Genomic DNA, 24,183 nt, shown 5'->3' on the forward strand with positions numbered 1-24,183 from the left:
TACATTGTGTGCAAGCATTCAAAGTTTAAATAATATCGTATTCAGATACTAAAAGGCTTCTATTATAATAGAAAATCGCGTAAAATGTTAAATGACGTTTATGTTGATTATAACCTATTTTTGTAACAATAAGTATAAGTGATACATATGTACATATGCAATGATAAATTCTATTATTGAATAGATGGAAGTATTTTATAAAAATGGGAAAACAACATAAAGAATTATTGATATCGAAAATTTATTTGATATTTCTCGTTGACAGAGTTCACGAGCTACAGAGGTACCTTTACTTGTTTTTATTGATCGACGCCTGTGCAATAAGCGACCTCGACGTATCAACCCTAGCCTATGAGAAGTAATCATCGGTTAATATATCGTTTCCTAACATTTAGAATTTTAACCTTATTTTCTATCCGATCATGTAACGTACAGTGGTTGCCTCTGTTTATTAAAAATTTAACAAAAATACTGGACGGAAATATAGGAAGACAAAGAGGTCGTTGAAGTATCTGTGAGGTGAAACACAGCAGTACATATTCGAAGCAATAATAACTTCAATCAATGTAATAATTCGACTTTATTCAAGTAAGACGCATTAAATAGTGAATGTTGTAAGATAGAAAATGCACACTTGAAAACTGACCGTTTGAAATGATATTTCAATAAAATAATGCATGTATATTTTTATTATATTATTTTTGAATGATGACATGTAATCCATGATTATAGTACTGTCATTGAATATCGTACTTCTAGTACATATAAAAAATTTCCCTTTTTTTTCTTGTTGTAAATTGTAATGTAATTGGCATGTAAGTGTCAAATATACCATTGTATATCAAGATTATTTTAAAATAATATTATAAACAAAAATTTACTACATAATCAGGTAGTAGGTATCAAAAATAAAGTAAACCATTCCATTTTTGCAAATAAGTATAACATATAAAAGTTAAAATAGAAATTGGTAGTACAATACAAATATATAAAGATAAAATAAATTTAGCAGTTAAATGAATTGTCGTTGCTATCTATTACATAAATTGCATTAAAAGTAGCAGATTTCTATATATCTGTTGTAATACTGGGTTTATCGGTTTATGAGTTCATCAGTTACAGATGAATGAGGTTCACATAGTTTATTTTTTATATGCGTTCATATGAACTAAAGGTTAAAGATCATAGTTAGACTATATTCGTAACTTGTTAATCACAAGTTGCAGCTCAATTAGAATTGTTTTGTCTTATATTATATAAGATAACAATATATATAACAAATTAAATGAGCTATATGTATTTTTAGAGTGTTATCAGGGTTCCAATTATTACATATTATCTATTGCAGTGTTATAAAAGATTTTTTTCTTGATTTTGAAGTCATAAACATTAATGTCATTTGGCAACGTAGTAGAGTATAGTGATAATATACCAAATTTTAAAATATAAACTATTGGATCAGCATTGATATTTACACTATGAAAGTTGTATAATTGATGCTTCTTTGTTTTAGCACCCCTGACTCAAGTAGAAATCAAATAGAAAATTGTTGAGCGTGTGTAGTGTTCGATCAGAGCAGAATACATTTTGCAAAAGTAATTTAATATTGTACAGTCTTGATAGTGAAAATGAGAGTATATTTAGGAATGCATTTATAGTAAGAATTACATTAAAAGATGCATTATATACAATTTACTTAAGCATTATAGTATGGTTTCACTCATGATATTTTAATATAACAATTAATAAACTTGCACAATTTCTTGTTATCCCATTATAATTTCAACTACAATTATTAACTCAGTCAAATTTATAAAGTAATCTGTCTGAACCATCTGAAAGAGACTACATTTGTCATATTTGTTCACAAAAGGAGAGCTATACTTTGATCAAATAAGAATATTCATGGTTTGTATTACTTATACCAATAATATTATGGTTTGTATCACAGTGATTTTTAATCATCTTTGTGCACAGCAAATAAAAACTCATTAATAACAGCCTGCAACATATTACTTCATCTAAATATATAGATTTTTAGAAGAGTTTACACCTTTGTTTATGGTACTGTTTAATGAAATGTTTATATTTTCCGTAATGTAATTTTAAATTTATTTTGTTTATAAAAATCGCATAGTATACTAGTTTCAAATCGCTGTACAAGCAAAGTTAGTTTTAGCATATAGTAACTGAAATTTTTTCATAACATTAGTGAGTTCTTATAATATTCAAAGTTCTTAGTCCTCGTGTAGGAAATCCTATAGACTGTAGGCAAACTGAAAGACATTTCATTAAGTGTGCATTGCTATATATATATTTGTAGTGGACAGATGAATTATCAGCTATGTAGAATCACAGCAGTAAACAGCTAATATTTTACAATATTATTATAATATTATAACATATAAAATTAGGTAATTGATAAAATTTCTCGTAATACATTAATCATCGAAAGGAATAGTGATACGATGGAAACAATCGTAACTTCGTAAACGAGCGAAGAGATTTCAGACTTCCTCATGGGAAAACTTACCGCGTTTTTCGAAAATTTTGTTACAGAACTTTCATTTTGAAATAAATTACTACATACTTTAATTTATGTTTAAGTATTTCGAAAATGTATTGTTCATATTTATTATTAAAAATTTTTCATTCCGCTATTATTTTTTCTGCCTATTTGTTTATTTCTGTTTCAAATGTACAAATAGTATGTATACAAGATTTTACGTGTTAAACTAAATATTATAAATAAAAACAATTAAATGCCTTAATTAGCGAAACGTTATATCATAAGCACGAAACAATAGTAAACTTGATTTTCTTCTTTGTACAACAGTTTAATAACGTACAATCCGTACACAAAATATTTTATACGAATACAAAAAAAAATTTCACCTAAAACAAGCCACTCAATTATGTTCTCTAACTTCCTCTGAGAAATGTTTCCGAAACTGGAAATGGCATCCACAAGTAACACACTAATTTTAAAAACCATGATCACTTGACTATAATATACAATTGAATAAATTAGATGCACATATACAAGAAATCATAGGTAATCTTGAAAAGAGAATTAAATATAATTTGTTTTCGTTTCACTATTGAAAATCACTCTTAAATTAAATAAGGAACATTTCTCGTACCATCATAATTAGAGAAGATAATTAGATGGATTATTTAATATAGTTTGTCGTGGATTAGTTAGTATAATCGGATCTTAGGTTATTCTATATGTGAAAGTATATAAAAAATAAAAAATTTTGAAAATCGAATTGAAAAATTTGTCGCGTACTTTGATCCGCTTACACGAGGTTGCTTGTATCGCGAGGCGCGTAGGATAAATACTGATCGTACATGTAATTCAATGGGAGCGACGCACCTATCCTCATGTGAAGCGGCTCTCTTACGTTTACACATATATAATTGTCAGAAAAAAGGCCGGAAAGACTTGAATAGAGATTTCTCAACACATTCCTGTACAGTAACAGCCAATATTTTTTAAATTTTAATTTCTTGAAATTTAAATTTCAAATGAAAAAATTTCATTCTGCACTGTAACGCTATCTATTCTGCATCACATTGTATATTTATTGTATATTTCTATTCATCTTTTAATATATGATTTTTCTCATTGTGTACATTAATGATGAATTACTAATAAATTTTTTTATTTTATTTATTTATGTGTTTAAGATTGTTTACTGCTATTTTGTGTGTTGACGTATGTAAAGTGTGTGTACCTTAAGAGTTCCTCAGTTTTCTGTTTTTAGGGTTTTCGAGATTAATTTCTGAAGTTAATAAAGTTCTAACTGTTCAAAAAATTGAAACGCGTTCATCTCGGATTTGTAGAACTCGATGCACTAATAAAAATCCTATAAATCTTTCAAACTTTTTGGGTGATGAGGTTTGAATTTTTTAAAAATCATAACTGGAGTATTGTAGCAATTGCCAACATGAAACACACACACACAGCTGGTATTATGTACATAAAGGTTGAAAGTGTAATTAAAAATGTGTAACTCATCACATTGTTCTTTTTGAACTGTTATAAACAAGATTTATAATTTCAAAAAGTCATCTTAATATGTATCACGCAAATTTTATGCTGAAGCATTGATAATTGATAAAATTATAAAACTTTATTGTCGCGTTGTAGCATACTTAGGCTTTTTCCTCAAAATATCCTTTGGAAAAATGAGTTTGAGTAGGTAATTCGAATTAATCTATCGAAAAAGAAATACTAATTTCTCGAGGTTACACTTTTCTACAGAAAGGATTCACAAAGAAACTTGTACCGTGCTGTTTTTTATTCTGTTTTACTATGTTGTGAAAAATTGTGCACTGATGGAAAGTAGAAAAAAGCCATGAGAAATGTATGGTAACCCAAAAATGTTCTCAAATGAAATTGGACGAAAAATTATCCCTCTTGACAATGATATATCTCAATAAATAAAAAGAAAAATTAAACGCATTCAAGATGTTATAAGACACATTGAATTTGAATCATTTAGCAATGATAAAGAGGATCGTGTCATTGAACAAATTGATTATGAACATTTTAATTATCAAAATTTCAAGTTTTAAAAATTCCTCAGTGTTGAGGATAGTAGAAGATTCGTTTGTGTGTGTGTGTGTGTGTGGTAACAAAACAAATATCTTAAGTTGATAAGCAAAATGATGGTACAATTTGTAGTTCAGAAACACGTGTAAGACAAGTTTAGTCATCATTGTATTATATAGATTATTCATAGTTCTGCATAACATCAAGATCGCAGAATATTGATTTAATTTCGTCATTTATGTTTAACGTCACGATATTTATTATCTTTTCAGGTATCCCGAGTAGACTACGGACGCGTAAATTATGTCATATCGAATAGAAACATGAGTATCACAACGCTTCAAAGTTTCAGTATGTCTTACGCACTTTGTACGAATTGCTTGGCAATATGAATAACAACAGACTTAGAAACATGACTACCGATCTACTTTGAAACGCGAAATTTAATCAGCCAAATTATAACGATTTAAATTGAACAATGATTTTCTGTTATTTCGGTAAATTCTTAATTCAATGGTTCATTCAAAATAAGTGGGACAAAGTAAACCTTCGCAATTTCTTTTGTAATCCCTTACAAGTAACAACGGTCGATCACGAATTTATCAAATATATTAGTATTTTTGGAAGTAGTTAACTGACGTACATTTTTCTTAAAAGCCTAGAAGTTTTTAAGTTAAATCAGAGATCCAATTCGAACACACCACTCCTAAGATGCAACTCACACTATGCGCTGTATTATCTCGAGTAAAAGAGAATGATTATCAATTGTGAAAATCGGTGCAAAGAATCTCTGCGTTCTTACGAGTAAAACTCTCGGGAGTGAAAAGTGAACAAATTCAAAATGTCCGAGGGTGAAGGGAAACGGGCTTCGCCGATACCAGTGGTGGCTCATATACAATGTTGCAACAGTGTAACTAATACACAGTGTCCTGCACTTCAAGTAACTCCACGAATGTTAAGATCACCGAGTCATGAAAGCGTCACGACCGACCTTTCTCTATTTAGTGTTTCCTCGATAGCAAGCGAATTACGGGGCGCCGGTAATAGGCTGGTTACCTTCAAATCTTACACCGATGTACATCTCACTGGCCGTGGTCCATCGCCGAAACCAGATTTTCGACAAATTCAAACTACCAGGTGTGTTATTTCTCTGACTTTGAAACGTCTCTCAATGCAAATATATTTGTTGTGTTCCGTTCACAAATACTTTTCCACTTAAAATCTGAAGAAAAAAAACGATTTTAAACGATTACTCGCTTCTTCTACTGTGTCAAACTTAGCTGTATACCAGTAGATAAAAAAAGAGACTAGATCTGAGTTTGGAGAAGGCTATTATGGTACAGTAAAGACTAATGCAGTACAGTAGAGACTTCCTTATCCAAACATTTATTTTTTCGATATTCTGGTATCCAAACGTTCCATTATCTGATCATTGTATTATCTAGATACTAGATAGATATTGAATGAAATTTTTAGATAATAGAATATTTCGGTATCAGGATATTACAAAAATAAACTTTCAGATAAGAAGAGAATCTCTACCGTCTATGATTTGGTGTGCTTTAGGCCAGCGGATATACCAGAAATTCTTTGGTTCGAAGAAGAAAATGAACTGATCCGTAGTTGCGGTTTGCTATCGTCCGCGCTTGGCATTCGCAAAAGCTTCAGTACGAGTGATGTCTCTCAGTTACCAAGTCCGGATGCTTTGGACACAGGCGGACTGCGAACAGCAGTCTCTGCCTTGACCTTAGACACTGCCCAACGAAGTACTTTGCTTTTGGAGCATACCAGACTCGATCATGCTTCAAGGTCTTGTAGCACATGGGTCGCGGTTGGTGAACCCGTAGCTATTACGTCGCAGCTTCCCAGTCCTCACGGAGGAGCTGCACAGGAACAACAACGTCAGCAAAATTTGTCTACTCAGTCAGCTGCATCCCAATCGGCGCCACAACCTCCGCCTGCGCCGCCCCTACCTTCGGTACCTTTTACAGGAGCAGACCTGGTCAGATCTGTGAATAAAAAGGTCCGTCAAAATTACATACGTCGAAGGTAAATACACAATTTTTATTCTGCTCTATTTACGGAATGTTTCGAAACTATTAAACCTGATGCTAACACAAATTCTCCTTACCTAGTTTAAAAACATACTACTTTCCGCGCAAGGTGGTGCACCTAAAGATAGCAATTGATATCCTCTTCGGTCGTGATAATACAAAAAGTATTTTGTATACTATTTTTATGGTGTATCGAAAGACGAATATGCACTAAATAATATTTTTGTAGCAAGTTTCAAGGTTTGATTTTGACTTTGTAAGTCAAAGAATACTTTAAAATTATGTTAGTAACATTTCTTGGTGTTTTTAATGTCATCTATAATAGACAACAGGGAAGAAGATACACATTTACATACAAAAACGTTATTGATAATCTCACTGATAAAGCAGACAAATTTTGTGCAACGTATTCATCCTGTGATATAATTCAAATTGCATATAGAATATTGTTTATATTGTTGTATTCAATTGTAATTGAACAAGATATTTAGATGATTACAGTTAGGTGAGTCACCTTGTACAAAAGATGTTCGATCACGTCTAGTAGAATTTAGGGGGGCGGGGGATGATTCAGCTTACAAGCAAAATTGAGACGACAATCGAGATAATGAAATTACACTGAAGATATTGTTTCCAAACCATTATTAATTCAAGATCTTTATCAGTTATTAATACCATATATCAAAGACCAAAAATAAAAGCGTTAATTGCGCTTTTAATTACAATTAGCCCAAACAAATTTCTTTCATCAATAATGTTTATGAATAGACAAAAGAAGAATTTTAAAATACTGTAGTATTACTTTCGCTGTATTAACATCATTAAAAGATGAAACACATTTTTATCTAATTTCTGTTTGATACGAGAAATGATGAAAATCTTTATTTTGCATAAAGATCTTCAGCCTAGTTATGAGTAACGAAAACAAAATTTTGGTCACCTATTATTATTTATTGTTACGCAACGTTTTCTTTCATACTGATTTGTTATAGTAGGATCTTTCATAGGAGAGGCATTTAGAACCATTTTCAGATCTTAATCGATAATCGCTTGAAAACGAAGGAAACAGCATTTTCATTCATTTTAATTTTCCTTGTATTTTGGTTTATAGAATCATTCATCTTGCTATCTACCACACTTAACCGGAACACCTTGTATGCGTGGGATGTAAAAAGAGAGCATGCAATATCACTTTAATCTTATAACCAAATATATATACATAATGGTATAAATTATGGTATAGTACAAAAAAGATTGGTGTCAAATTTCTAGCTACATTATTAATTTAGGAAATGCAAGATTCAAGTTTCATTTACGAAAAGACCTGTATCTGTTTTAATATTATTCTACAATGCATTTGAGAAGAAGAATGACTTGCAAAATTTAAAATTCAGTGGCTTTCGACGTGTTAACGAAAAAAAAACAGACGAAATTCTGTCTATATAAAGCGCAGTGCTTGAAAATTCGTTCTGAATCGACATTAATATTTCTGTTTTCGGCGGATTTTGTTCCAATAACGGTGTGCAGGTTGATCAGGTAAGTACGCTGACAGTAGTATACTAAATTAATTTTCTTGCAATGGTATCGTTGAGCAGATATTATTCGAAGTTACTCTTTAGCGCGATTTCGAAGGTTCTGTTTACTCATATAATGGTCCGTTCATCCGGAGGTTAAGCAACGTGTAGCCATGGTATAACGAATGGCATAAAAATCGAGAATTATTTATCATTTCAATACTTGACTTCACAGATCACCTTGACGTTGGAGTTTCAATAGATCTTTTTTTTGTAATTTCATAAACCGTGAGTACATGCGAACCGTAATTCTGAGCAAGTAACGTAACAGACATAGGAAATTTAATGATTTTGTCACAATGTATTTTTTACGTAATGATTAGTTACCTCACAAATTATGGTAGTAGTAGAGTACTCTCTGTGGCTTAATCAATCAACGTTTGAAAGGAGATCTTCCATAGTTGTAGAATCACTTGATTTTTATCTTTTGTACTGCGATTAAGTAGAAAAATATTAAACGTACCCTAAACAGAAGAAATAGTTTCCGATCAATTAGTATTTACTTTTTATAGATTACGCTTCGTTGGTTGCATTTGGACACATTATAGTGCCATCATCGAATTACAGGGTATCTAAACGACGAGATAGAAAGCAAATTTTAATTCAGAGTTTAACTTGCTATTGGAGTTGAATTGGAACGTCGGGAACATAGAATTAATGTACACAGTTCTTGGTCAATGCTATCAATATGAGTAAAAATGATCTGGCAATATCGCACATATAATAATCGAATTGAATATTTCACGTAAAAAAGCAATTGTTTTTGTTCTACTCTTCAGTTTTTTAATTGTTATTTCAAATTGCAGATAGTCATATTTGCCATAAATGCATAAAATCCACAGTCAAATCATAACATTGCCCCTTTCAAGTAAAAAGATGTTTCCCTTGGACATATTTTTGTATCATTAAAAACAATTAAAATATTCGCAGTGATCAAGTTATTTTGTTCAGTCTCATATACTCTCATTTAAAAAAGAAACATCGGTGATCTTAAAATTGCAAAATGTATGACCTTAGAAAAATGTTTAGGTTTATGCTATCAAAAACAAGTAAAATATTCAAAGTGATGACCCTGTATATGTATATATACAAGATTCGTTTGGTGACAAAAATTGTTGTGCAGTGTTACGATGAGAAATTGTAACCAGGAGAAGTCGACTTCTGTATCGACAATGTGGTTTCCGGTCAACGGTGGTTGCTGACGAAAGAAGAATTGCCAAATCCATAAGAAACATGAACAAAGTCGGACCAATAACATGATCATTCATTAGCTTTGTATTGATTTGTAAATAAATAATTGAGTTTGTCAGTTCTTTCGGTTTATAAACAAAATGTGTTTACTGTCGCGGAGAACTAGATGCTTCCGTAGTGTCACTGAAAATCGTAACAGTATTTTTTTCAGGAAAATTAGTCATACTTATGCTAGTTTTGCAGCGAATCATGTTAAGCCTTGTCATTAGAGGGCATGCTGGTCGTTAAAATATGTAGCGATTTTTATAAACCTGCGAACGGAATTTCTCATTTGTTAGCCAAATGGGATCACCGGATAAAGTGGACATTTTCGTAACTTTCTTACGTGTAACATTGTTTGCTAGTTGTTCAAATGCGATGGATGATTTCGCTAAGTAAAATGTATATGCTAAGCATTTTCGAATTCCATGCGAAATGGCATCGCGTATCCGTTGGACGATGTTTGTTTGAGGTAGAGAAAGTATTATACAGTAATTTCTCCCTAATTCGCGTTCAGATTGCGCACAAAAATGAATAATTTGGGAAGAGGAGATACGATCATTCGAGTCTTGCACCTCGTTTTTATAGTTACCGATTGTCAACAACTATCGGGTCATTAAATATGAAATGTTCGATTTGAGACTCTGAAAGTTTGGTTCATTATATCTCGGGCAAGAAGTAATTATAATTAATCAAAATATGCGCCGAAACTATTAATACAACGTTGCCATTTTGACGGCAAAGGACGGTCAAAATGAATTATCGGAAACATCGGATATCAAACTTGATGCTTTAGGTAATCGGACATCTCATACTTATTGACCTAATATGAAAGCGTGACGTAAGGCTCGAATAATCGTAGCTCCTCTTCCCAAATTGTCCATTTTTGTGCGCAATCTGAGCGCGAATTAAGGAGAAAGTACTGTAATGAGACAGAAACGTGAAATATTAATATAACGTTCTTATGATTTTCAGATTATTGACAACTTATCGCGCGTTGGAACGACTTTCGCAGAGCGAGTTCAATCTGGATCAATTAGAAGCTGCAGCAAGTGCAGCGCAAACTTCCAGCAGTACCCTGCTAGTTCCTGGTGCATCGACTATTACCGGAATCGCTCTATTGGGACGAAAAGAACGGAACCATGCTCTGACCATCAAAGACGTGGAAAGAGAACGTGGGAATCAATTGTCGAAATACGAAAGGAATATGATGATTTTCAATTGGCTGCACACTCTCGATGATACTGCTACTGTTGATAGTGTTGAATAAATTAAATCAAATATTTATTATTAAATCTTCAATCAAATAATTTATTGCGTAAAGGTGTGCAACCCTTTCGTTATGCTGGACAGTAACAAGATGTGTACAGTAAGTCACGAGCAACAGATGTAACTGTTATTAACTGAAATATTCAAAAGTCATGTACAGAACGTTAATTATTATATGGGATGACATATTATAATACATTTAAAACGAATTGAATTTCTTCGGTTTGTTGCTACGGTATACGAATGGCGAATATAATTGCAAGTAATTCGTCCAGCTTTTAAGGTCTTGAAACTGCTGATAAATTAGCGTTCTGTTTAAACGCGTTTGAATTGTATACATATATTTATACAACGAAATCTTCGAACAGATTCGGACACCGTCCAAAACAAACTTGCGAGTGCGTTTGATTAGCTTCTGATCGATGAGCCTCCGACTCTTCGAAAAAACACGTTGACTACCAAGCAAGTCTCAGGGGCTCGCACGTTCGACTATATTTAAATCTTTTTTACGGACTTCGGTGAAAGTTGTAATTTTATCACGAGCTTGCAAGCTTTTCTGTTCGAACCCATTGGAACTCTTCGTTGTGTACGTATATAAAGTTTCGTAGAAAAAGAAAGGCGAGCGGGATTCCAGCTGAAGTCCCGACTTCAACTACCACCAACTACCCTGCTCTCCAGGCTTTGTCTAGCTGTTTAAGCGTCGCGTGTCATATCAAAAATCCGGAGGAGAAGTGCCAAGTAGCGCGAACGCGCTTCTTTCGTTTCATATCGAAAAGTGCCAAGATCGCGCTGTTTTACATGTTTATATAGCAATTACCGGGAACCGTGTGCGATATAGCATTTGCGAGTATTACGAGAACAAAACTGTCAGCCTAGTTCTTAAGGTTCTGCAGAGAGGCGGTGAGCTTGGATTCCTTAACGTTATTTCATTCAGACGCGTTTGAACCTCGTTGTAAGTGACCTTGACGCTGTTGCAAGCTGCTTGTAAGCTATTTGCAATACACAATGTTTGAAACAACAGTTGCATAATTAATGATCGCATCGTCTCTGAAGTATTTACATGCATGTTCAATTTTAAAGATCGACATTGCGGAAACTGGAAGAACGATAGACACAGACGAGGAAAATCTTCCAACCATCGCATTCGAATATTAATGATATTGAGGAATTGTGGAACTTGCGAGAACAGTAATCAAATTCTCCTCTGTCTTGTTCAACTACGAAATTATTCACGAAAATTGAACAATGCTAAGATCTTGGTACTGAACTACATGGTTCAGAGTCTATCGAGTATAATTGTTTTAAATCGCTACTTGTGTAACGTGTTTATGATCTCATACATAAAATATAATGCTTTTTCATATTCGTAACTTTGGGTGGATAAAAGTGATGCTAACATAATTTTTGTTCATCTACGAATCATCTTCTCCATAAAAAGAACAATCTTGATGCGCGAACAATGTAGGAAAAAGAATTACACGATCGGCGTGTTCCCTTTAGGAGCATGTGACTTTTGCTTCACACATTGTACCACTAGTACAGCGAGTGCTTTATGGAAAATTTCAAGTCGTTAAGATAGGGCGAATTACTTTGTATTGTGGAATTACAGTAAAATACAGTATTATGTCGCTCTAAAAGCTATTGATAATAAATTTAAATCGCGGAACGCAAACTTACGTTCTACAAACATTTCGTACAATTCAGTCAAGAGATATAATTTCTGTTTTTTTTTTTTTAGAACCGCTACAATGTAACGTAAGTGTAGCATGGTTACGTAATTTTTGTAAAATAAATCTTGAAGGAGTTAAGTTAGACGATGAGAAGTTCGTTGTAAGTGAAAGATAATTTGACCTTCAATTTAGCATAATATTACATATTCTTACATTGACTCTAAGTAATTTTATTCCGTAGTTTTTTATTTGTTACCAGTTATAATTAATTATAATTATTCACATACATGTAACGATGAACTATAATTGATTATAACTTTTCTTACTTATAATACGTAGCGTAAGAACAGGATGCATAGCAAAAGTGTATTTGACTCTATTTTGTGCATCCTAATGCACAAGGTGATTGTATACTCATCATAGCGCGGTACAGTCCGACTCTTATTGGACTGCTGGTCGATTTTCCATATGGAATAAGCCGCTGCTTGTTAATAACTAACTATTACAAAGCTCGTTGCCATTTGTGTAATTTAGATGTGGTTTAACGTTAATAGATAGTCGATTTGTAATAACATACAAAATTTAATATAATAATTACATACACACAAGCAATACCAGCCTTCTAGAATGTGTTACAACGTGTTTTCTGTGATGTGTGATCATGGTCTCTAACTAAACGAAGTATGGTGTGGAATGTGAGATATGTTTTTAACATGGATATTCATATTTTCCTATTAATATATTGTATTTGATGATAGGGCATGGAGGTCGTAAAATGTTTAACGATTATATTTTTCTGTGGCTATGATTCTATGTACTGCATAGAGTATCGGGAAAAGAAAGATTCTTCATTTCTCTTCCAACGTCATCACCTAGGATTTTTAAAATTGATTTGATAATGGGTGCTGTATCGTAATAGCGCAGGAGCTAATATCTAAGAAACATGCAGGTTTTACTGACCAATATGTAACTTTAACCTGTGACGTTTAAAACGGTGCCGATTTGATACTTTTCCTTACATGGTCATTGATGGTACACTATGGTTACAGTTAGTATAATATGGAATTGCAAACATATGGAGTCTGTCCTAACGATCCTAAAATGTGTAATCAGGATAGGCTCTCGAAATTGAAAATGATTTTAATAAAACTTTGTCGGATTGCAGACCAAATTGCACTATATATAAACAAATTTTTTCTCATGAACTTACAAATGAAGTCAACTAAAATATGTTTGTCTGTTTCTGCCTGTTTGTCTATTGTTTGCTAACTACAGTAGTTTCTCCCTAAAATGTTCGGAGCTCGGAACTGAAAACGGTAAAAATCTCAGCGAATTCTTCGAGCCTCTAGACACCTCGCGAGAGGGAGACAGAGAAAAAGAGATAGAACGAAACTCTCGGGGTAGTCGGCAAGCTTAAACGCGCGGAAAGCCCGTATTTGACCTTGACGGAGTTGATCGTCACGCTGCAGTTGTGCGAACGGACATTAGACAAACCAAGCATGCCGGTGTACATTACTATGAATACATTGTAATGCTAGAATAAAGACAATGACTTAACTTTTTTATTTCTAATTTTGTATACATGAAATTTTTTTTAATATATTGGCCAGATTATTCCAATTAAAATGAGACCAAACACGACATGCTTTAGATCACATTTATTCATTATACGTAGCAAGTAACTTATTTTATTTCATTACACAAATTATAATTATAACAAAAAAAGCAATAGTAAGATATTAAAAGCAACGTCAAAGGATATGCATGTCGTTTAAAAGAAAATATCAATGGAGTTATGCTATTTGGGCCTACGTTCGACTACAATTTCGAGGCGACATAGTGACTTCTCCCAGACTGTTGCCCATTCTTCGACCTGGTGGCTCGCAGCTGCCGATATCTCTTGAGAAAGAGAAAGAAAGAAAGAAAGAAAGAAAGGAGAGAGAGAGAGAACGTAATTCGGGTCGAACGAAACTACCTGGAAATGCAGCAGCCAGCATGCCGGTGTACAGTACTATGAATACATTGTAATGCTAGAATGAAGACAATGACTTAACTTTTTTATTTCTAATTTTGTATACATGAAATTTTTTTTAATATATTGGCCAGATTATTCCAATTAAAATGAGACCAAACACGACATGCTTTAGATCACATTTATTCATTATACGTAGCAAGTAACTTATTTTATTTCATTACACAAATTATAATTATAACAAAAAAAGCAATAGTAAGATATTAAAAGCAACGTCAAAGAAGATATGCATGTCGTTTAAAAGAAAATATCAGTGAAGTTATGCTATTTGGGCCTACGTTCGACTACAATTTCGAGGCGACATAGTGACTTCTCTCAGACTGTCGCCCATTCTTCGACCTGGTGGCTCGCAGCTGCTGATATCTCGTGAGAAAGAGAAAGAAAGAAAGAAAGAAAGAGAGAGTTTCGTTCGGGTCGAACGAAACTACCTGGAAATGCAGCAGCCAGCATGCCGATGTACATTACTATGAATACATTGTAATGCTAGATAGAATGACATAACTTTTTTATTTTTAATTTTTTATACATGAAAATTTTTTTAATATATTAGTCAGATTTTTTTCCAAACACGGCATGTTTTAGGCCATACTTATTCATTATACGTAGCCAGTAACTTATTTTATTTGCGAAGAAAGCATTAGAAAACTCGATTCTTAACATACAGTGAGTGTAGAAAGTATTGATCGTACAGCGATCAATTTCAACAAAAACATTATAGAATTTTGTTTATTACAAAAACGTGTTAACAAAAAAGATGTGTACATATTCTTTGAAATCTTCAATACAAATGTCATGAAAAAGAAATTGTTTATTTATATTCTTTATGAAACTATTAAAAAAACTCTTAAATATGGATGAAAATATACGCGTAACAAGTATTCGTACACTTCCAACTTTACAATCAACGTCTCTTAATATGTATATATATATATACATAACAAAAATCAACTTATTTGTTATTCTAGTATTTAGTTGGATTTTCTTTAGATTGTATAATCGCTATAAGCCTTCGTGACATTGACTTTACTAACTTTCTGGTAATTGTATTAGTAATGTTATTCCATTCTTACAGTAGTGCATTTTCTAAATCTTTTTTTGAAGAAATATGTTGATTTCGAATTTTTTCTTCGAAATGACTCCATAAGTGCTCTATGATGTTTATGTTTGGAGACTGTGGAGGGATTTTTAACTGGTGTGGTACATTATACAGGATCCATTGTCTTGTATTATAAGCATTATGCTTTGGATCATTGTCTTGTATTATAAGCATTATGCTTTGGATCATTGTCTTGTAAAAAGATATAGTTGCTTGTAGTTGCATTTTATTTGCACTAGCTTGGATATGTTTTTTTTTAAATATCAATGTATAATTTATGGTCCATGATACCATCGAGAAAATGGAGGAATCCAACTTCATTCGCACTCATACAGCCCCAAACTGTGACGACCGACCCTCCACCGTGCTTTACAGCTGCACGCAAGTTTTCTTTTTCATGCTCGGTATTTTTCTTTTTTCCTCCATACCGTACATCGTCCATAATATGTTAAAAATATATCTTATATATATTAAATTGAATATGTTATGAATGAATATGTTAAATTTACTTTCATCAGTAAATATTACACGGTTCCAATACTCCATTGGAACGTTTACATATTCCTTTGCAAATTGCAGTAGTTTCTTTCTATTAGTTTCGTTTACAAAATATTTCTTACGAGCTATTCTGCCATAATATCCTCTATTCCGTACGAAATTACGCACTTTACTGCTGCAGACACTGATACTAAAGGCACTTTCAAGTTCAGCTGCAATTTTTACCGCATTAATCTTTGGATTTTGTTTTATTTGACAAATTATCCATCGGCCGGTGTATTCATTTATTACTCGTTTACGTCCGCAACTTGCTTTATTCCTTAAATTGTATGCCTTGAATTGTAGACTTCGGTCTATTCACAATTTCCGAAATCTCTTGCAATGTTTTGCACTTATTATGCAGACTTATAATAATTTTTCTTTCACTTTCAGTCGTTTCCTTTCCTTTTCGTCCCATTTTAGGACTACTAACGTTACGTATATTAAATATAGGACGCTATCTGCTCTGACAAGGTCTCTAGATATATTAATGATATTTATGTTGAGACATTAAACGGATTACCAGATAATTATCATGTATACTGTAACAGAAAGAGTCATGGAACAGGAACTGTACGAATACTTATTATGCATACATTTTCATCCATATTTAAGAGTTTTGTTAATAGTTTCATAAAGAATATAAATAAACAATTTCTATTTCATGACATTTGTATTGAAGATTTCGAAGAATATGTACACATCTTTTTTGTTAACACGTTTTTGTAATAAACAAAGTTCTATAATGTTTTTGTTGAAATTGATTGCTGTACGAATACTTTCTGCACCCATTGTATGAAACATTAAAGACAACGTCACAGAAGGTATGTATATCGTTCGAAAAAAAATATCAGCAAAATTTTGCTCAGTTAGGATAATGGTAGGAAAAGGTATGGTTCGGTTCGACGACAGTCTGAGGACGAGCCTACCTGTTTAACGGAGAATGCGAAGGATCAACTTTCTCCCATCAACCCTGGAGGAAAACGAGGGAAAACGACATTGTTTAGGTACGATGTCCTTGAAACTCAGCGTCGATAGTGCAACGGATGGTCTGCAGATGTGGCAACAAAGGACAAAGGCACGAACCGAAGCCACGTTTTCCTGCGAGGACAAGAGTCGACTCGAAACTGTTGTTCGAATTGTTGTTACGGCGTAACAATGGCAATATTCATAAGGCATTGAAACAATTACCAAAGTAAAAGTTAATTTGCCTCGATGGCTTTATTCAGCACATCGTGTTTGATTTTATTTCAATCAGAAATATTTATCTAAGCTATATCATGTTTAATCTCATTTTATTCGGAAAACTATCAGCAATATGTTAAAAAAATCAGTTTTAGAATGTTAAAATTAAAAAAGGTTATGTCTGTATTACGAGTTGTCTTCCGGGAATTCGAATTAAAGAAACGCGTTGCGTGCCTCCGTCGAACCTCAATCTATAGCACAAGTACAGTTCCCAGCAACCCGAAATTTGACATTTCCGGGAGAAACTACTGTGTATCTGGCGAATAATTTACACAACGAAGTTAAATTTGAGCTCTAGCAAAAAAAAAGCCAGGAATACTGATTTTATTTTTGGACATTTGACCACAGCAAGTTTTTGGATTGCTGTAATCCTGTATTCCTATAAATCCTAACGTAAGGCTAAATGCCTTTTAGCTGCCATACTTAATTTTTTTCATTCATACCAGTTGTGTTATGAAAAATGTATTCCTCTTATAAAAATGTCAAACAGTCCCGAGTATTACAAAAACAATCGCTTCGTTGAAAATGTGAATCTGAACAAACTAAAGAATATCTTAGAGTGTTTACAAACCGATGACACATTCCTGCATTATCTCAACTACGAAAGTTTTCATAACGGTTCGGGAACGGAGGGATAAGGTGAATCATTACTAACGTTTAACTGTCCTGTACTTCCCTTTGCTCTTCCTTGCACAGGTAGCGCGATTATATTGGTTATTGCTGCAATCGTACCCTTGTAGTACATTGAAGCAGCTATAACTTTGGGCAGCCCTGTCATAAATCAGATTCTCCCGTCTTAAATTTTAAATAGTAGCAGTATTGAAAGACCAATTCTACTTATCCTAACGGATCAGCCTGCCGTACCAAGTACAATAGTGGGAACAATGATTCAAGCGATCGAGGCACATGAACAGTTTATTATTAGTTGTCTCATCGGATCCACCGTTCAGAAATGGGTTGTTAGCCAGGTGCAGCAGTGTACGTTTATGTATCCGGAGTTATAACCGAATACAAATTCGATACTTTTTTGTGTTACTGTTAGAAGTTTTCATATTTCAATAATTTTGTCGTGAGATTTTTTTACTGAAAATCGATTGAATTGAAAAACAATACGTATCTTTGATTAGTTTTATTACACTCGAGGTTGATAGGGAAAGCTTGAAGGAATAGTTTTTTGATGCGGCATTTTTACCTTGAAGTCTGGTAAGGGATGCAGGGGATTGGGGATTAGCCACCAATATTTTCCCGTTTCGTAAAAGGTTTTGTAGCGCAGGTAGCGAATGACGCGATGATGAACGTTTGCAAGAAGCTCTTGAATCGGAAAATGCGGAAAATAGGACCCTGTGAGAGTCCAGGAATTACTGTATGTATAAATGAACTTTTAAGCGAATTGTTATAAGATGTTACTGCGTGCAACTACACTTTAACAATTAGTTGAATACCGCTGTTTCTTCTGTGTTTCATCTCTCACTTCTATAATGATAATATACAACTAAGGATAATATACACAGAGGATCAATAACCCTAATGAATCCTCAAAGAAGTCGGAATTAACAATGCTACTGTAAATACAGGTGTTTCGTAGGAATCCTGCACACCAACAACGCGTTTATACATTTTCTTACGCAGTTATACGCAGTTACGCAGTTACGCAGTTATGCTGAATGCTTCGTAGCGATAAGAATAATTTAAATAAAGTTAAAATAGCACACGTGGTTGTAACAGTGTTATGTCAAGGTACATGCATACCACAAAATAGCACAAAATCTGACAATTTGAAGGTAAAAAAAATGTGTTATTTACGAAAATGTTAAAAAAGTTCTCCTGTATATATTTTATGCAAAGAAAGTTGTACTTCAGGAAATAGTTTCTCAGGTATGTAATCGTTGCCATACGTAAGCAAGCCTTCTTACTATCTTGTATGTGGATTGTCCTTTGAAAATTTACCGATAATATTGAATACATACTACTATTGCAATCGATAAAAAAATTGTAATAATTAGTCATTTTCATTTTTAAATATTATAGCCTATCGCGTTTAAGCTCAACAAATACCTGCTGACTTAGTGGTATTTTTCTGTTATTGTACTATGTGTGTACACACAGTATTCACAAACTTTAAAAATTCAAATTTTCCGCCATTAAGCGGATATCGTTTTGAGACCTACGTATGATTCACGTAGTACTGACAAAAACATCGTGCTGTCTCCGTTTCGCTTCCTTTTCACGACGAGCTAACCAAAATGCAGAAGGTGAGTTTTCTGCGTTAAAACTTATTCCAGTAACTGTCTTTTAAAAAATAATTTTACAACTTAAAAATGATGTGTGATCAATCATATTACAGAAACAAAAGGAACCGATCCAGTCCGTGCAGGTCTTCGGACGCAAAGTAAGTTAAGCTGCCAAAAAATAAGTAAGGTTATGTTTGCGCGTGTTTCATTAATCGAGCACGTTTATATTTACAGAAAAGCGCAACTGCAGTTGCGTATTGCAAACGAGGACGCGGAAATCTCCGTGTAAATGGACGTCCTTTGGAATTAGTTGAACCGCGTGTACTTCAATATAAACTGCAGGAACCCATTTTACTGTTGGGCAAAGTAAGTAATAATACTTTCACCTCCTACATGCTTGGAGTTACTTTCAATTTTGCTTTAAATTCAAGAAAATTAGTTGTCAATCTTTCTATGATGCTCTCTTATTCCGAACATGATTGTTTTTGATTAAACAAAAGATTTCTGAGAAATTATATTACACTTTGTACATCAAATATATGTTTGCACATAAAACAGTCAGTATTGAAAAGATTCTATTTTTGTAGGAAAAATTTGCAGGAGTTGACATTAGGGTCAGAGTAAATGGCGGTGGACACGTTGCACAAATTTATGCTATCCGGCAAGCTATTTCCAAAGCTTTGGTTGCATATTATCAAAAATGTGAGTACACTTCTGAAAGTATTAACGACAATACATATGTGTTTAATAATTTAAGTTTTACTTCTAGATGTTGACGAAGCAAGTAAAAAGGAAGTAAAGGATATCCTGATTCAATATGACAGAACTCTTCTGGTAGCTGATCCAAGGCGGTGCGAACCGAAGAAGTTTGGTGGTCCAGGTGCCAGGGCACGGTACCAGAAATCTTACCGTTAATTTCACATTGTACTTTATTCATATTATTGAATAAAAAATTAAAAAACCGATTCTTTGAACGATACTTGATTTTCTTGACATTCGCGCACTGCATTGAACCTTCCTCTTTCGAATGATACATACCAATAAATATCAAAAAAGATGCTGATTTGAAATAGTTAGGTGTCACTCTGTAAACCCATACCGTTTTGATATTCAAATTCATGATATCGATAATATAGAGTAAAAAATTTGACAAGTTCAGTTATACTGGTGTTTATAAAGTGACGCCTAAGTAGAAGGATTCCACAACGTGGAATTGGAGGTAGTTGCAAGCTTATGTTGTAATATAGATTTCCAATAGATTGTGAACCCCGGAAACTAAATTATACTTGATTATATTTTGTTGCGTGTGCGGGAATCCGAAATTCGGGACAGGTCGGAAAGAGTCGGGCGGGATCGAGCGGGATTTTGACTTGGACATTTCAAATCTGTGTGAAGCTGAAACAACGATGCACAGCAGCGATATCGCGAACCAATGCAGAAGAAGTATGAGCAACACAATCAAATTCTTACACATTATTAATGAACATTTATGATTATAAAATATCAATATCACTTTGTGACGGAACATACAACGCGTTGTCAATTCTTGCGACGCTAACACAACCGTTGGTCATTTCGTCTCGCAACTCTAAGGAAAATCGCGATTGCCTACGCTACGAAGGGTAATGAACGTAACTACTGCAACGCGATTTTCTCGCAATGATAACTTTAAAATTAATTCGTAGACAAGTCGCGATATTCGGTCTCGCAACGCTATAATGCAAATCGGAGCTGATTGTTATCCATAGCTGCAGCTGCAACATGGACGACTGAAAAATCTAATGAAGCTATTGCAACGCGATTATTTTGTCGCAACGCTAATTCAACGAACAGAGATTCAGAAACAAGTGGACCTTAAAGATCTTCAAAATTTTCCAACTCATAACGCGATCGTATTTATTTACAACGCTATCTTTAAAGCTACCGTGCATGTCGAACAAAACGAAATGGAGATTATTTAATTCGCAACACTATACTTTAAACAATTAATTTCAATGCTAATGGTAATCGCGACAGCTTTATTCGCAACATTAATTTTGTGTTCTCCGTTCAAAATAAACTAAAACAACGCGAGATCATTTCGCAACGCTATTACAAGCCGCGGATATGCTCATCTGCGCTGATCGTTGGGGGCGGCGAAGCCTGCCCAAATACTACTAATACTACTACTATTATTAATACTATAACTACTTTTACGACTGCAACACGAGTACAGTGACCAATCAACAATATACAGGGTGTCTCAATATACAGTATACTCGCCTCTCATGGTCACTGTTTTTCGTTAATAACTCGTTAACGGTGCCTCGGAGAAAACTTTTGTAAAGGAAGAAGTTGCTTCAAATGATCTGAGAGGAACTCGTCATTTCCGGATTGCGAGACATTTTTAGGACACCCTGTATATATTTATACATAATGTATATTCCTCCTTACGTTTTTCACTTTTGAGGCATTTTTTTTTATCTTTTTCTGTTCGAAAAAACGCATGCACGTGTAACAACTGTAAAAAGAAATCAAACTATTATAAACAAACGTCTGAATTCGAGCGTAGTCCTATAACCCAAGGCCTAAGGGCCTAAAGATATAACGGTAGTATAATCAAGTATAACGACCAATGGTCATGGGCTCGTATTAAGAAAAATGGGTGGAGACAAACATCGGCCAATCCGTGACCAATAGAAAGAGACAGGTCGACCACAATTAGAGTCTCTCTCTCTGTCTAAAAACTCGTATAGGCGTGAAATTTGACTATGTACGCACGACGGAGCATGCGCAGAGCGTCTACCGGAAGGACGCAGAGCTACAAATAGTTTTATATTGTTCACCCTGTAGACTCCCTACGTATATAACTGCATGCGCTACCACGAGGTTAAAGTATCTCGTTCATAAAAGTAAGAGTTGTAATTTATGGTATAGGAGGTATAGAACACGTGTGAATCTTTCTCTGTGTTAACCTTACTTCCATATAAAGTATTCTCACATTTATTTATCCGCTTTTAACAATTTAACTATGACGAAAAAAGTCTTGGAACGTAAAAGGAAAGTAGAGTTAAATAAGGAAAATGTACCAGAAATAGAAACGTTGCCAGCGAAAAGAATGTCAGATGAACCGCTTTCGAAAAAGGTACGAAAATATTTTTATTTAGTATGAAACAAAATATGTATATTTGTAGGATATTTAATTGAACACAAGTTTAGTTTTAAAAAAGCGTGATTCGGTAAATATAAGAAAATTTGATTTTTTAGGTAAAATGGACTAACAAGCAACGGGTATTGGTTTTCGCTAGTAGAGGAATTAGTTACAGACATCGTCATCTTATGGATGATTTGAAAACTCTTATGCCTCATCATCGCTCTGAATCAAAAATGGAACGCACTAAAAATTTACAAGTTGTAAATGAAATATGTGAAATGAAAAATTGTAATAAAACAATATTGTTTGAAGGCAGAAGAAAAAGAGATCTCTACATGTGGTTTTCTAATATTTCTGATGGACCCAGTGCTAAATTTCTTGTAGAAAATAGTATGTATTATAATATATCAATAAACTATTATAGTATAATTAATTATGAATCAAGAATCTGTTAAGAGTCTTTTCATAAAATAATAAACCATTTATAAGATTCTTAAAGACATAGTGAAATAAATAGTACTTTCAAATTTTTTTTGGGAAAGAAGTAGTAGCTTCTTGGTCGATAAAAACATTAACATAAAAATTTCATAATTTAGAGTATTATAAGCTTCATAACAAATAATATTTTTTTATTGTAGTATCTACAATGGGAGAATTAAAAATGACTGGAAATTGTTTAAAAGGTTCTCGCCCTTTATTATCATTTGATGAAAATTTTACCAACAAAGCACATTACAGTCTCCTCAAAGAATTACTAATACAAATATTTGGTGTGCCCAACCATCAGCCTAAAAGTCAACCATTTTTCGACCATGTATATACATTTAGTATATTAGACAACAGGATATGGTTTAGAAATTTTCAAATTTTAACTGAAGATGGAGGTTTAGCTGAAATTGGTCCAAGATTTGTTTTAAATCCAATCAAAATATATAGTGGAAGCTTTGGAGGAGAAGCACTATGGGAAAATCCCACTTATATTTCACCAGCAAAGGTATCATGTAACAATTATTTTATTGTATAAGCATATTCATGATAGCGTATTTATTACAACTTCCATTTTACAGTTCCGTCAATCTATAATTAAAAAAGCTGCTGGTAAATATGTAAATAAGGTGGAACAGAAGTTAGTTCAAGAAATCAGTAAGCCAAAAGAATCATATTCTTTAAATCCAACTGATGAGATATTTAAAGGTGACCTGTTAGAAACGGCAAAAGAATTAGAAGAAACGGAAGCAAAAATAATAGAAACTAATAAACCTAATAAAACTAAAAAACCAAAATTAAAAAATGATGTTACAAAACAACTCATAAAGAAAGTAACTGAAGCCAGTTTGAAAAAGAAAGCAGGGTTGAAAAAGAAAACAAGTTTGAAGAAAAAAACAAGTTTGAAAAAGAAAACAAGTTTGAAGAAGAAAACAAGCTTGAAGACAAAAACACGTTTGAAGAAGAAAACAAAAAAATAATGAAATAATTGTATTTACAATATTTTGTATATTATGCTGTAATAATAATGTTTTTATTAAATATATCATATACTGTAATTTTTAT

At 33.3% G+C, this 24,183-nt stretch overlaps 3 protein-coding genes across 4 annotated transcripts; all 3 read left to right on the top strand.

The window, feature by feature from the left end:
- The first annotated feature begins 49 nt into the window (after positions 1–49).
- Positions 50–13,930, top strand: LOC117222932 (uncharacterized). Of its 2 annotated transcripts, none has more exons than XM_076525717.1 (4): positions 50–588; positions 1,514–5,698; positions 6,128–6,610; positions 10,395–13,930. In XM_076525717.1, exons 2-4 carry the CDS (start codon positions 5,403–5,405, stop codon positions 10,687–10,689), a joined length of 1,074 nt encoding a protein of 357 aa, XP_076381832.1. In that variant the 5' UTR covers positions 50–588; positions 1,514–5,402; the 3' UTR covers positions 10,690–13,930. The 2 variants fall into 2 exon arrangements, with proteins under 2 accessions (XP_076381832.1, XP_033330870.1); XM_033474979.2 differs by having other exon boundaries at positions 4,834–5,698.
- Positions 13,931–19,415: 5,485 nt separating this feature from the next.
- Positions 19,416–20,464, top strand: LOC117222947 (small ribosomal subunit protein uS9). Its single transcript, XM_033475010.2, has 5 exons — positions 19,416–19,520; positions 19,613–19,657; positions 19,734–19,865; positions 20,087–20,201; positions 20,269–20,464. Exons 1-5 carry the CDS (start codon positions 19,512–19,514, stop codon positions 20,412–20,414), a joined length of 447 nt encoding a protein of 148 aa, XP_033330901.1. The 5' UTR covers positions 19,416–19,511; the 3' UTR covers positions 20,415–20,464.
- A 1,868-nt stretch (positions 20,465–22,332) lies between these two features.
- LOC117222946 (ribosome biogenesis protein BRX1 homolog) lies at positions 22,333–24,166 on the top strand. The gene is made up of 4 exons (XM_033475008.2): positions 22,333–22,623; positions 22,746–23,022; positions 23,271–23,626; positions 23,700–24,166. The coding sequence occupies exons 1-4, from the start codon at positions 22,510–22,512 to the stop codon at positions 24,096–24,098; spliced, it is 1,146 nt and encodes a 381-aa protein (XP_033330899.2). The 5' UTR covers positions 22,333–22,509; the 3' UTR covers positions 24,099–24,166.
- Positions 24,167–24,183: the final 17 nt, after the last annotated feature.

This window comes from Megalopta genalis, chromosome 12, assembly GCF_051020955.1.
Source record: "Megalopta genalis isolate 19385.01 chromosome 12, iyMegGena1_principal, whole genome shotgun sequence".
In the NCBI taxonomy this organism is placed as follows: Eukaryota; Metazoa; Arthropoda; class Insecta; order Hymenoptera; family Halictidae; genus Megalopta; species Megalopta genalis.

Coding starts and splice junctions, on each gene's coding strand:
- LOC117222932 (XM_076525717.1), top strand. CDS start 5,403: ATGTCCGAGGGTGAAGGGAAACGGGCTTCGCCGATACCAGTGGTGGCT. Junction 5,699..6,127: donor CGACAAATTCAAACTACCAG/GTGTGTTATTTC, acceptor GGTGTGCTTTAG/GCCAGCGGATATACCAGAAA. Junction 6,611..10,394: donor CAAAATTACATACGTCGAAG/GTAAATACACAA, acceptor TATGATTTTCAG/ATTATTGACAACTTATCGCG.
- LOC117222947 (XM_033475010.2), top strand. Junction 19,866..20,086: donor CCATTTTACTGTTGGGCAAA/GTAAGTAATAAT, acceptor CTATTTTTGTAG/GAAAAATTTGCAGGAGTTGA. Junction 20,202..20,268: donor GGTTGCATATTATCAAAAAT/GTGAGTACACTT, acceptor TTTTACTTCTAG/ATGTTGACGAAGCAAGTAAA.
- LOC117222946 (XM_033475008.2), top strand. CDS start 22,510: ATGACGAAAAAAGTCTTGGAACGTAAAAGGAAAGTAGAGTTAAATAAG. Junction 22,624..22,745: donor ATGAACCGCTTTCGAAAAAG/GTACGAAAATAT, acceptor TTGATTTTTTAG/GTAAAATGGACTAACAAGCA. Junction 23,023..23,270: donor TAAATTTCTTGTAGAAAATA/GTATGTATTATA, acceptor TTTTTATTGTAG/TATCTACAATGGGAGAATTA.